Source organism: Halictus rubicundus, chromosome 11 (assembly GCF_050948215.1).
Source record: "Halictus rubicundus isolate RS-2024b chromosome 11, iyHalRubi1_principal, whole genome shotgun sequence".
In the NCBI taxonomy this organism is placed as follows: Eukaryota; Metazoa; Arthropoda; class Insecta; order Hymenoptera; family Halictidae; genus Halictus; species Halictus rubicundus.
Window position 1 is genome coordinate 4,838,805 of NC_135159.1, and position 13,235 is coordinate 4,852,039.

A 13,235-nucleotide genomic window follows, 5' to 3' on the forward strand; every position below is an offset into this window, starting at 1 on the left:
TTCTAATTGGACAGTCTGGCACAGTCAGTTCTCGTAAGCAAAAGAAACCCTGATGAATATTTCCAGCGAATATTTACGAAGCCTCCGCTGCGCTCACAAAGATATACGGAGCGGTTCGCTCAGCTCTGCAACTCTTAATTGTTCTGTTATTTCTAATCACATGAAAAAATGCTTTGAGAGGAACATGATGTATTTGAACACATTCGCGACCGGCAAATTTTTTCCGTTTCTAATAGTGAGTACCGGCGAAATTGCCGCGAACTTGTATCGCTAAAGCAAGGATTAATTAATTGATTAAATTAATTAATAATTTACATTTAAATCGAATCCCATTAATGCGCCTAATGTTGCCACATTCAGAAACAAAAATTGTAGGACGTGAATTCACGTCAGCGGCAATCAAGAATAGAATTAAAAATGACGTGAATTCACTTCAGCGGCAATCAGGAATAAAATTTAAAATGACGCGAATTCGCGGCAGTGGTCGCGAATGATTTAATTGTGTTGTGGAAATCAAAGTAATTTCAAGGGCACGTTTTTTTTAATTGTTATGGATCGGAACTTTGAAGAGAAAAATGAAGGACATGATTTTGTAACTTTTCTATCTGCAGCCATAACGACAATTGAAAATATGCCTATTGTAAATATAAGTGAATTATTTACGCGTACAAAATGTTTTATCGAAATCGGTTGACACATAAAAAACTCGTGTGCATTGAAAGATGTAAAAATCTTTGAATTTCGGGCTTGCGATATATTTAAATTGAATTTCTCACCATTTTTATCATTTTGAATCATTTATGGTTCATCACAATTTCAATAGACTTCGTATATAATGTACTTAGATCTACGAAAGTCATATTTTAAATTTGCATTGTAGGTACAGATAAAAAAGTTAAAAATCGTGATCTTTAATTTAAAAAAAGTTTTGTTTGGTTTAATTTAAAAAAAGTTGTTCGTTTTTAAAGGGTGTCCTAACACTTGTGGTCGGGGGTGTATATCGGGTAGAAGGTACTATTCTTTGATACCAGAGTTGTGCTGATTCAATTACATTGTAATTCAATTACACAATTGAATAACATTGTATTTCAATTATATAGTATAGTTATATAATTATATAATTCAAACCTTTCAATTAATGCAATTGAAATACAATATAATTAAAATACAGCTCTCCAAAATATAGCCCAGAACTTTGAAAAAATGCGACATATTTTTCTTGCATATACTTGTTCGCTGACTATGCTATTTTCTATACCTCGTCCTCGTTCATCATACGTAACGCTATTTTATGTAATTCGATTATAAAATATTTTCTAATTGTACTCCAACTGCAATTACCGAATTACATTGTAATTTAATTGAATGTAGATCTGAGTTATAAATTACAATATGACTGAATTACAATGTAATTCAAATACTTTGTAATTATAATTCCTGGAGTAATTCAATTGTAATTCTGCACAACTCTGTTTGATACATGCAGGTCGCTGCGGTTGTCGCGCGGCGTGAACGTCTCGCGAGAAAAGTCGCGATTCGATGGCCGTGAAAAAGACCCTGGCCCGCGGGAAGTTTTCAATTACATTAGGGTCGGAGCATATTAAACGCGTCTTCGAGGATTCTTGCCGGCACTCGGGCCGAGATCCGCCGCCGTCGCGACCGGTCTCAATTTTCCTCTTCCGACGAACCCGAGCCGCGCCGAGGGTAAACTTATAAACTATGGAAACTTACTTTCCTATTCAATGAATTGACTGTGCGCCGCCTTTCGGTACGTGCCGCGAAACCATTCCGCCACCCTCTCCGAGTTTTCGTCCTTTTCACCCCTTCTCATCTTTAGTATCTATTGCCGTGCGCTTTCGCGCGCGCGAGAGAGAGAAAAACGTCGAATACAATGTCGTCGTCCGACCGGAAAATTACAAGTTTCCCCGAAGATGCTCGTCCGCCGACCATTTCCGTTTCTCGTCCAAGTAGGTCACCGAGGGTTTTAATACGCTTATCACGCGTAATTCACACGTAAGCATTGCGGCCTATCGATGGCTTTCGAGTGCCGTTCGTTAGATATCGATTGTCCCTGATTGACATCGAAAACCAGGCTGGTGTGACACCACGGGGTCAGGAATTTATTTTCCTTTCAATTTCAATCTCTTTGCCAGCTTCACTGCTCTTCTACCGAAATATTGTTGAGAAGATTTTATCCGAACGCATTTTATGCGCACGTAACGTACACTGTAAATCTCATGACTTGTAGCTGACGTACTTCTCCTAAAAAAATATCTATGGGCTTGTAAGTTGAATTTGCTCAAGTTATAAATAATACATTGGCCCTCCTTTTAAATATATTTTTCCGCCTACGCTCGCTCATTGTATTTGTGCACACCCTACAATTTTAAACCATAAAAATACCTTAGTTTAATCCCTCGCCATATAGTAACTAATATGAATCCATGCTATTTTTTTTTAACCGACATGTAAGCATTCAACTAAATGTAGGCATGCAATAAATATAAATTTTCTTCTCTCTTCTGCGAAGTGATTGGGTACGAAGAAGTCTTAATTATTGTAATCGCCACATAAAATCGACAGCAAAGGGTTATTGTGGAATTAGCGTGCCTAAGGCAACGCTAAATTCATAGTGATTTATTCAGATTATGTCGGAAATCGTGTTTCATTATAGACGATTTCATATGAACAAGTAGGTCGACATTGCAAAATTTTAACATTATATTTTCATGGAAATTGAAAGAATTTTAAACCTCCACTCTTTGTACCATTTTAAGTTTGGACTATTCATTTCCAAAGATCATTTCCACAGTGGTAGATACAATGTGCAGTGTATCATCTATAAAAAATAAAAGAATCGAAAAAATATTTAACACAAGAAATTTTAACTTCTCAGTTGTAGTTTCGTTAAATGAATTCCTTTGATTTCACCAAATTTCGTGGTCACCAAGAGTTGAAATCCATTTTTCATTAAGCCATAATAATAGGACGATAAAAATATGTAATTATAATTAAAGAATCGTCGATGACATCGAGGATTTAAAAATAACGATCTTGAGAGGAAAACACTACAAACTTCTGAACGGAACATTTTTTTGTGTATTATTTGTATCCGCAAGAGTAACGAAGAATGAATTAAAGTGCTGAATCTGTGTGAATAATTTTAATGATAAATAGACAGCGGATTTTAAGCATTTCTGACAAAAGTAAATCAAATTCAGAACAGTGAAAACATTTGAAGAATTTAAAAAAATAAATATGTATTTAGAATATATATATATATAAAATATATTAAAATATATATTAAATATATATTGTATATATATTAAATATATTAAAATATATATTAATTATATTAAATATATATTGTATATATATTAGAATTATTAAGAGAAGGAATTAATGCCTATGTAGCTCGCGTAGTTTGCAACGAATACGTTTTTATTTTATATAAAAATCTATAGTCCAGTGACAAGAATCCGACATGTTTGGTCGAACACATTTGGACGAGCAGGTGAAGGAGAACAGTTTTAGGAGTAAGTTATAGAGCATCATCTTGATATCTATATGAAAGTTTGTTCTTTTTGTTGCAGAAGTCGAGAGAAGTGTAGGAGCAGCACCGGGGGCGGCGGGTGCAATTGCAGGGGGCCCTCGAGGGTTGGCACCTTCCCCTGCCACCTCGACGCCCTCGACCCCCGCCACCACCACTAGCTCATCAGATTCGACCTCGTCGTCCTCGACGTCACCTAAACCTTCTTCTCCGCCTTCTGCTGCCGTAGCGGGCTTTGACAAATCGGTGCTACAGGTAAAACTTCCTCCTTTCGCTTTTTTGCTTATCCGTCTGGTGTTCTGTTCGCCGAACCAACAAATGCGTCGCTTCATTAGCATACAGGAGATGGTTTAAATATGAGCCCTGTGGCCGGACTTCATGACGTTTCCGCAATTCAAAATAACTTTAGTAATTTCATGAATATTTATCAAAAATTTCAAGATAAATTTCAAAGTTTCTTTTATCGATATAAATTTTCCCATGAAACTAATATCGAATCTTCTTTGGACATCAGTGAACACAAATGAAAACGTTCTGAAGTCACTGTGTGCCTATGATCCCCAAAGATCAGTTATTGTGCCTCAGTTACTGTGCACCCTTTCCCTGAATACTGTGCTTCAATAACTGTGCACAATAAAAATTGACCGATCAATTTTAGTCGCAATAATATTAATAATTTAACTTTAAGAAATAGATGTGAATAAACAAGCTAATTACAATTTAATTATTTTATTTGAACAGATCTTCGTTACAAAATTTTTGCAATAATTTCTCATCATTTTTGGTTGAAGCACATCTACTTTTATTACTGATAATTGTTCAGAAGTTGGTGCTCCTCACTGATTTGCATGACCTTGAAGTATGTTGTCAAGGTCATCAGTCTGAACAATTTTTCCCTGTACATATCACCGTTGATCGGCCTTAGATTTTTACTAAACTGGTAGGATGACTATGGCAAACTCACTCTCTATTATTATAGAGTTAGTACACGTGTTTCGTGTTAGTACACGAGATACGTTAGTATCTTATAGCCAATTCAGTTTCCTCAGCTGAATAATAATAAAAGTGATACTGTGAAAGATATTTTCTGCTACTTTTATTACCATGTTTAATGTGATGAAAATCTCACGAGAGCTAGAATATAAACTGTACATACTCCAAAGTATATATATGTATCGTGTACGACAACTTTATCAGAATTAAAAAGCGGATTTGTGTGCAGAATAAAAATTGTACGAGTTCCAACGTACAGGAGCTACGCATGCGACATTTATTTCTTTTCTGAAACAATACAATAGTATTTTTAAATCCTTTAAATGTTTATACTATTTCGATCTACTTATTTTTCTCATAAATCTGCAATCTAATCACAATTAAGGTGCCCAGTGTTATTAATAGACTGCGGATTTTATGCATTTAGGGACATCGGCGTATTGGTTTCAGCTTAATAAACTAATTAAAAGAAGAAAAGAATTTTTCTCTTCTCTGTCTTGTAGACAATGCAAAAATTTTTTATTTTGCACGAAGATCCGCATTCCAGTTTTTACTGTCTTCGAGAAACAAAAGATGGCACGCGTGTGCTATGTCTAGGACGTTTAATACTCCGGCCGAAAATGTTATGCAACGTATTTTTTTGTCAGCATTCAGTTCCTTTGCGGGCGCTCGTGCCTCGAGCACGTCCGTCCGTTACGTTGCCATATTCTCGTCAGTCTGTTTCCACGTACGCGTAATTTATGAGCTTTAATTAGCCGAGGTGCCCTGGGGCGGACCAAGGTCCCTCACTATCGTAACTAACTCCGCTACCATTTCCGTTTGCCACCACGGACCAGCTTCAGCTCCTAGTCCTCGTCTACGTCCGAAGACGACCAACTTTTACATCGTGCTTCACGCGCGCGTTAAATTCAACGCCGGATTTTCGCCTCGGGCCGACTTAATGGCTATCATTATTCGTCGCGCGTTATCGTTTTCGACCCCGGTGCACAGGCCCGGTCCAACCCCTTCTTTTTTTTTTCCCTCCCCAAACGATACAGCCTGTTGCTTCGAGCAATTTAAAGGTCGCCATCTTGGTACGGAAAATGCCCCGAAATTTCGGACGACGATGCCGCCTCGACGAAAGTATTCGTTGACGAGGAAATCTGACGGATGCTGTCGGAGCTATGACGACGTTGCCAACGGCAACCTTCTACGTACACAAAGTGTCTGTTGCAGGGGCTACGTAACGAAACCCTTAAATTCTTGGCATATTCCCTTGAAACAAGAAACCTACAGGGCGTTTAACTGGAAACGGTCGGGTATCTCACGAAATTATCGAAGGATGTATAGGATGTCTCCGAAATCATGGTACACGAAACAAGCGGAGGAAAGGGAATACAGTCTTTTCTCGATATATGTCGCAAATTCTTGGCTGATAACAGTCGCAGAACTATCCCCACTGCCTCGAAGCTAGAAAGGCCTCGGGCGCCGATAACATAATAGGCGTTCAGCGTGGATCAAATTATAGCATCTCCTGGACGAAATATGTCGCTAGCAAGACCCGTGTTGTTGACATATATCGAGAAAACACTGTAGCGCTTTTTTGTTCGACACCTCGTTTTGTAGAAATGATCTGTCGGGTTCGCGTCCCCTAGTACAGGGAGGCCCATAAGTCGCTTTGCCATTTAAAAGATGAATAACTTTTTATATTTTCTAATGATGTGTTTTTATTTTTATTGTGATTTAAGGCACATTAAATGGAAATATTTTTAATTCGAAAGCGGAAAATAACGTCACGTGGGTGACCACCATTCTCTGCTTCGGAAGCGTGGGCTTCATGAAAAATAAAAATTGTCCAGGGAAATAAAAGTGAAATGCAGTGTTTACTCTATATATGTCCAAAATGTCTAGTTGATAAAAGTCCCAGAACTGTCCCCACTGCCAAATAACAAAATTTGCTAACCTTTGATTATTTCCTCTTTTAACTATTGTCTTTTTTTTACGTTCGGTGTGGGTCAAAGAATAGTATCTCCTGGCCGATATATGCCCCTGGGTAGACCCGTGATTTGCACATATGTCGAGTGAACACTGTGAAAGTGTATTTTCTTTTCTATAAATTTATAATTCTATAATTCTATCTATTCGATCTATAATTCTTTTCTATTAATTTTAACTCTTTATCTCAGGAAGCAAGAAATTTTTTACTTTTTTTTTTTATATAATCCTGTAGATTTTGGCGAGAACATAAAATCCCCAGTCCACTTGTGACAAACTTATAGGTACAAGATACAAATTTTACACGTCGCTATTTTCTACAGAAAAATATGAAAATCTCTTCAAACTAAAGGTTAATGTTTGAACGTTTTTTATGTTTTGTAATTATTCGAGTATTATAAGTAGTTGACGATTTGCAGTCTACTATGTATTCGAGACACTTTAACAGAAATATAGAACAACCAGGAAAGAATTACAGAATTTCTAATCGGTTCTTTGGTGAGTGTGTATTTCACCGGAAGAACATGCTGACAGATGAATGTACTCTAATAAACTTGACACTGTCCTCGGACGGAGTTGGCGAAGGCAAACGTTATTTAGAATCGAGAGCGGTTCTTTCGGCGAGTGTTTCAAGAAATACGAGAAATTTGGTTCGAGGCCACTGTAGCTCGACGAGGACATTTAAATTCACACGCCGTGGCATCAGGCAATCTGGCTCTGGAAGTAAGGGGCAACGCGCGTTCTATGCTTGCCCAAGTAGGAGGGACGGTCTAACTAGATTACCGGTGTGTCGCTGAAATTAATTTCCCTTCGATGCCTGGCGTTCGGACACCGATTGATTTTCGGTCGACCGAAAAAACTTGCATCCCGCTGACAAATGGAACTTTCTTCAGTGCTCGCTGGCTTCTATTAGCGTTACTTACAACTTTGATTAATATGCTAATAGGGTAAGGGACCCAATTAATGTAGGGGTACCAATAGGGGTATCTATATTAATTATACTCCTTTTTAAATCATAATCCTCCTAGCCGATATATGTCCGTGGCTAGACCCGTGTTTTGTACGTATATCGAGTAAACAGTGTATATAAACTATGTATTAACTGATTTTATTGAAAAAGTTTAATCTGTATTTTTTTAATGTTCATAATGCTTTAAAAATAAGTATAATTAATACATATTAGTAGTGCATATATATGCACGGTAATTGGTGTCTCCACAGTAATTGAGTTCCTTACCCTAGAGAAATCATATCACTCCAATATTTCTACGGAATGATCGTGTACATGTTTTGGACATATATCGAGTAAACATTGTATATAACTATTGTATTAACTAATTTTAATGAAAAAAATTAATATCTCTTTTTTAATATTTATTATGCTCTAAAAATAAGTATAATTAAAATAAGCACAGTAATTGGTACCCCCTCAGTAATCGGTACCCTTACCGTAGAAGTCATATCGCTCTAATAATTTTACGGAATGAACGTGTACGTATTTTGGACATATATCGAGTACACACTGTATATAAACTCTATATTAACTGACTTTAATGAAAAAAAAATGAATATCTCTTTTGTAATATTTATTATGCTTTAAAAATAGGTATAATTAATATAAGCACAGTAATTGGCACTCTGACAGTAATTTGGTCCCGTACCCTTAGAGGTCATATCACTCCAATAATTCTACGGAATGAAATTGATGGGATGTTTCGCTGTAAGAGTTAGCCTCTTTACAAATTCTTCCTGTGCACACGAATTTGTTCACGGAAAGCAACATGTCAGTTTTAAAATTTCTTTTGAATTTTACGTGAGCGAAAATGTTGAAATTTGGATATTTACAAAGACCAAGTTATAGACCAGTTCTTCTTTATGAATATCCTCTGAACCTGAACGAAGTTGTAAGCTAACAGATAGTGGATGCGGAGGTCATTGAAGTAAAACAAAAAGTTCATCATTGCCGCTTTAACGCTTGCATTATAATATCGACTGAAACTCGCGATGAAAATTCTGAACATAGTCTGATGAATGTGTATGTTATTAATTTATCCTTTATACCGAAATGAAAGTGACATATGACACAGCCATATATTTCTGGCAACCGTAAAAGAAATCGCAGTGCAAGGGGTTAAACTAAAATTTCAATTTGTAAAAATTATCCGCCGCTGTTTTCCGCTTGATCCTTGGTGTCCTTGGTGTCAAGTGAGTCCTTCCTGGTTCTCCTAGTCGCAGGTAAATTGATTTCCGCTGCATCGGCGACGCTTATATGACTTGTCTAGTCAACCGCGCGACGATCCGAGACACATATATGTCCCGGAGAGTTCCAGGAAACGTAAAGCCTGGCAGAATATTCTGCGACGGTCGGCACGAGTTCGGTTATCAGGCACAGGAATTAGATTTGTGTGACGCCGGTGGACACCAGCGGCGCAGAAACGGCGCGGCGTCGGGGTTAGCCGAACTGCTCATGTAGCCGTATAACTCGGTCAATTTTATCGAGTTACACGCCCGTTTCTCAGCCTTCGCGCTGCTCCGATCTTCATTCGTCCCGAGATCTTCTTACCCTTGCCCCGAATAGACTCTCGGAGCGTGCCCGAAATTCCCAGAAATTCGACATCGATGCTTTCTCGATACGAGGTTGGATTTTATTTTTACTGCTATCCCTTCCGACCGTGCCACGGCCGAGCAGACTTATGCTGATCGAAATACGTTGTATTCGACTTACACCGATTCCCATTAACTTTCGGACACTCTTAACACTAGGTTTACGGAGCACTAGAAGTGACTACAGCGATTTCTCTATATATGTCGCCAAGGCCTGGACGATAAACGACGGTGGCAAGACCGGTGTTGTTGACATATGTCGAGAATTCACTGTATTTTACATTACTTTATAAGAATAATGTGAATTTGCTGCCCAAATCTTTAGCCATTGTTTTTAATAACATATACCCGAAGAAATGAATTTGTTGAATAACTCCTCATGGATGTATCCTTGGAATCTTAATAATTGTAAATTAAAAATATTGGAACCTGCCATTTTGAAGGGTAATCACACACGCGACACAGATTTTCTTGAGAATTGACAACAATTAGTTTACTATACGTGAGAAAAAAATTTTGGGAAAATTGCAGCTGGTCGGAATTCCGACGAAAATACTTAAAGTTGTATTTTACAACCTTTCTATGTGGGCCAATATTGGAAATTTAAAAAGTACACGAATACGAAAAATTTTAAATATTCTGAAATTTTCATTAAAAGGTGTTAGAATCTTCAGATTTATTACAGTGACAGGCCGAAAATGAAAATCTCTAATTTTACCATCTTTGGACGATTCCAGCTCAGTGCAACGTTGACTGAGTTTGAATTAAAAAATTTTCAATATAGGCCCCCCCTAAAAAGTTGTGAAAACCAACTTTTAGTATTTCCCCTGCAATTCTGATCAATTGCAATGTTTGAACGCAGTAAACTAAATGCTTTATCTTCTGAAAAAAAATCCAAATCGTATGGTCCCATATTAAGAAAGTTATCGTCTATTTAATAGTGCAAGTATCTTCCGAACCCGGTATCATGCACGGATTAAACGTTTACGGTAGCAATTTACTTTCGGCCACTCCGCTCGGATAAAAATCCTTAATCATTTTCCTCGGATAACTTTTATTGTCGTCCAGCCTATTGTGCTGATCCTACCGAGGTACGCTTTTCCTATTTGCCGAGCCAACAGACAGACTCGAGCGGGTCCGACGTCATAACAGCTATCTCTCTCTCCTTCCACTTCCGGCTACGCTGTCTCGCTGACAAGTATTGTGCTGTTTGCATAACGCGATGAGAGGCACCAAGGTAACGAGACCGGAGCAGGAATCGAGTTGCCAATGAAATTCTATTTCGCCTCGCCCCGTGATACGTAGTACGTGCTACCTGTAGATGTGATCCTGTCGACTCGGTTACCTTCTCAAGGAGACTCGAAACACTGTGCTTGTTGACGTAGAGCATAAGCCGACGAGAGTGTACACAGAAACTATGCGAAAATATTTGCTCACTTTTAAGTATTCGCAGTTTAGAGATTAAACGCAAATAACTGCTGCAGGCTGTTGTTTCTTACTTTCCCGATTCTTCTCAGTTGGGCATGTCAACTTTCATTGCCTAGAGAACAAAGAATCCACTCGCAGCATTTTTCAATGAAAATATTCTGTTGATCTGGGGACGATGAAATCTTGAATCTACTCTTCAAGAAATCATTAAATATCAGATGGTTTTATATTGTTTTTTGACGTTAGTCTTCAGTGCAAGATACTGACATTTGCCTTGTAGTTTCAACCCTTAAATGGACCCTCAAAATTTTGTTGGTCTAAGAACGATAAAATCATAAATTTACTCCTCAAGAAATCATTAAATATCACATGATTCTGTTTTGTTTTTTGACGTCAGCCCCCAGTGCAAGATACTATCATTTGCCTTGTAGTTTCAACCCTTAAATGGACCCTCAAAATTTTGTTGGTCTAAGAACGATCGAATCTTAAATTTATTCTTCAAGAAATCATTAAATATCACATGATTTTACATTGTTCTTTGCCGTTAGTTTCCAGTAAAAGATTCTGACATTTGCCTTGTAGTTTCAACCCTTAAATGGAGCTTCAAAATTTTGTTGCTCTAAGAACGATAAAATCTTAAATTTATTCTTCAAGAAATCATTAAATATCACATGAGTTTATATTGTTCTTTTCCGTTAGCTTCCAGTAAAAGATTCTGACATTTGCCCTGTAGTTTCAACCCTTAAATGGACCTTCAAAATTTTGTTGCTCTAAGAACGATAAAATCTTAAATTTATTCTTCAAGAAATCATTAAATATCACATGATTTTACATTGTTCTTTGCCGTTAGTTTCCAGTAAAAGATACTGACATTTGCCTGGTAGTTTCAACCCTTAAGTGGACCTTCAAAGTGTAATTTAAAAATGCAACGATTCAATTAAATTATATTTAGTATTCATCACAATCGAAATGGTAAATACCATAGTTAGTGAGCTAGTGAAATTTTATCTAAAACCACAAATAGTCATACTTTTAAAAGTTACACGTTAAATAATTATTTGCATAAATTTGAGTCGGGACCAGAGGGCCCAATCGCTTAAGGGTTAAACGAAACATGTATCTCACAATCCATTTAAAAAGCTCTAATCGCTTGAACTCATTTCCTTTTTTCCATTTAATTTCTCATTTTTTAATCTCGACTGATTGTACATCTTTCACTTACCTAATGTTACCGACTGACCCCGCATGAAGTGTGCATATTCATGTTTTAATTACACGAAATATACAAACATGTAAAATGTCCTACCATTCTATTCCGCACTGCAGTCTCGTGAAACTTCGTCGAAATTGAGATCGAAGAGCCGAGATCCTTCCTTTGCAGCTTCGAATTCATGATTCACGATCTTCTGAAATTTAGAGGATCCTTCGCCGGAAATTATGTTCTTCCGGTCGAGGGTTTTCCAGGTAGATTTTCCAGGAGCTCGACGGAGCAACGCACACGTGGACGTCGCGTCGCACAGTGGGCCAGAATTCTGAAATAGGTAGACCAATTTCATGTCATGAAATGTCGTGAAGTTAGGCTTACCAAGTAGTTTATACTAGTCTGAAACGTGATCACGTGCGTTGTAGGCTATGTCTTAAAGCAAACGATAAATAAAGCGTCTACACACGCGTATGAAACACGTGAGTTTTAAACTTCTACATCTTTCTCGCTCTAACATGATTATTTTTGCTCAAGGTAATATCAAGGTCAAACGGTGGTATCCAGCGAATTTAGTATTTCATTGTCTATCATGCTACCGCGAAAAGAATATACTGTTGCATTTAAAAATATACCGGTGACCTTGAAATCTTATTAAAAAAATTACCTAAAAAGATGTTTGTTCACCACTACATTTGCTCCTTAAAATAGTATAACTTCTTCCTGAGGGGTTTCTTCATAGGACAGTAAATACGGAAGATATTTAGGTGTTCCCGTTTATATGGCCCATCCTGTATATATCAATATACAGTTGGAAGAGCACGATTCAACCGCTATGTCAATTAGATTTGAGTTAATCTCTTCATTTGTAGTTAAATGTCGCGCATCAAAGTGTGTCAAGTTTCGAAGAAATCGTTGCAGAGCATTCTCTCCGACTTCAAAGTTTTCTGAACAAAGCCGTGACTTATAGTAAAATGAATGCGTACTATAACATAATAAATAAAGTTAAGAATCTGTAACAAAACTGTCATACATGTCGGAAAAAGTTGAAAATTTGAATGTAGTCCGTATTTTTTTTCCGAGTTCCAGCCCACCGTGCGTCGGGGTTCCTCTCGCCTGTTCCGTCTCAATCGAGCGTCACGTTTCGAGCGCGTATAGTCCGCCTCGGTTCGCCGTTACATGAAAAGTCTCGTCCCTCCGTGTCTCCGGGCACTCGCCAACTATTTCGTACTCCATTTTCCTTTGAGCCGGTCGTGGTATCCGGCTTATTAGATTCTTGTCGGCTGCTGCAGCGAAATGTTTTCGTATTCGACGTCCGACGCGCGCCCTCAGCACTTCAAGAATGCGACGCGACGCGGTGTCCGTGCCGGACCTGTCTCCATATTAAATTCGCTGCTTTCTTTCGAATTCGTTTTTATTTGTCCTGCGCGTCGGAGACGTTTCTCGCGGAGGCAAAGCCAGAGAGGAAGACGATAAATTTTTTCC

The 13,235-nt window shown here is 37.8% G+C and overlaps 1 protein-coding gene across 11 annotated transcripts in view; it reads left to right on the top strand.

Moving 5' to 3' along the window:
- Positions 1–13,235, top strand: part of LOC143358660 (dystrophin, isoforms A/C/F/G/H) — a 930,016-nt gene that overhangs the window by 172,510 nt on the left and 744,271 nt on the right. For all 11 annotated transcript variants that reach the window (XM_076795970.1, XM_076795971.1, XM_076795965.1 and 8 more), the window contains one exon: positions 3,594–3,805. In XM_076795970.1, coding sequence (XP_076652085.1) covers positions 3,594–3,805 — 212 coding nt within the window. The remainder of the gene's footprint in view (positions 1–3,593; positions 3,806–13,235) is intronic.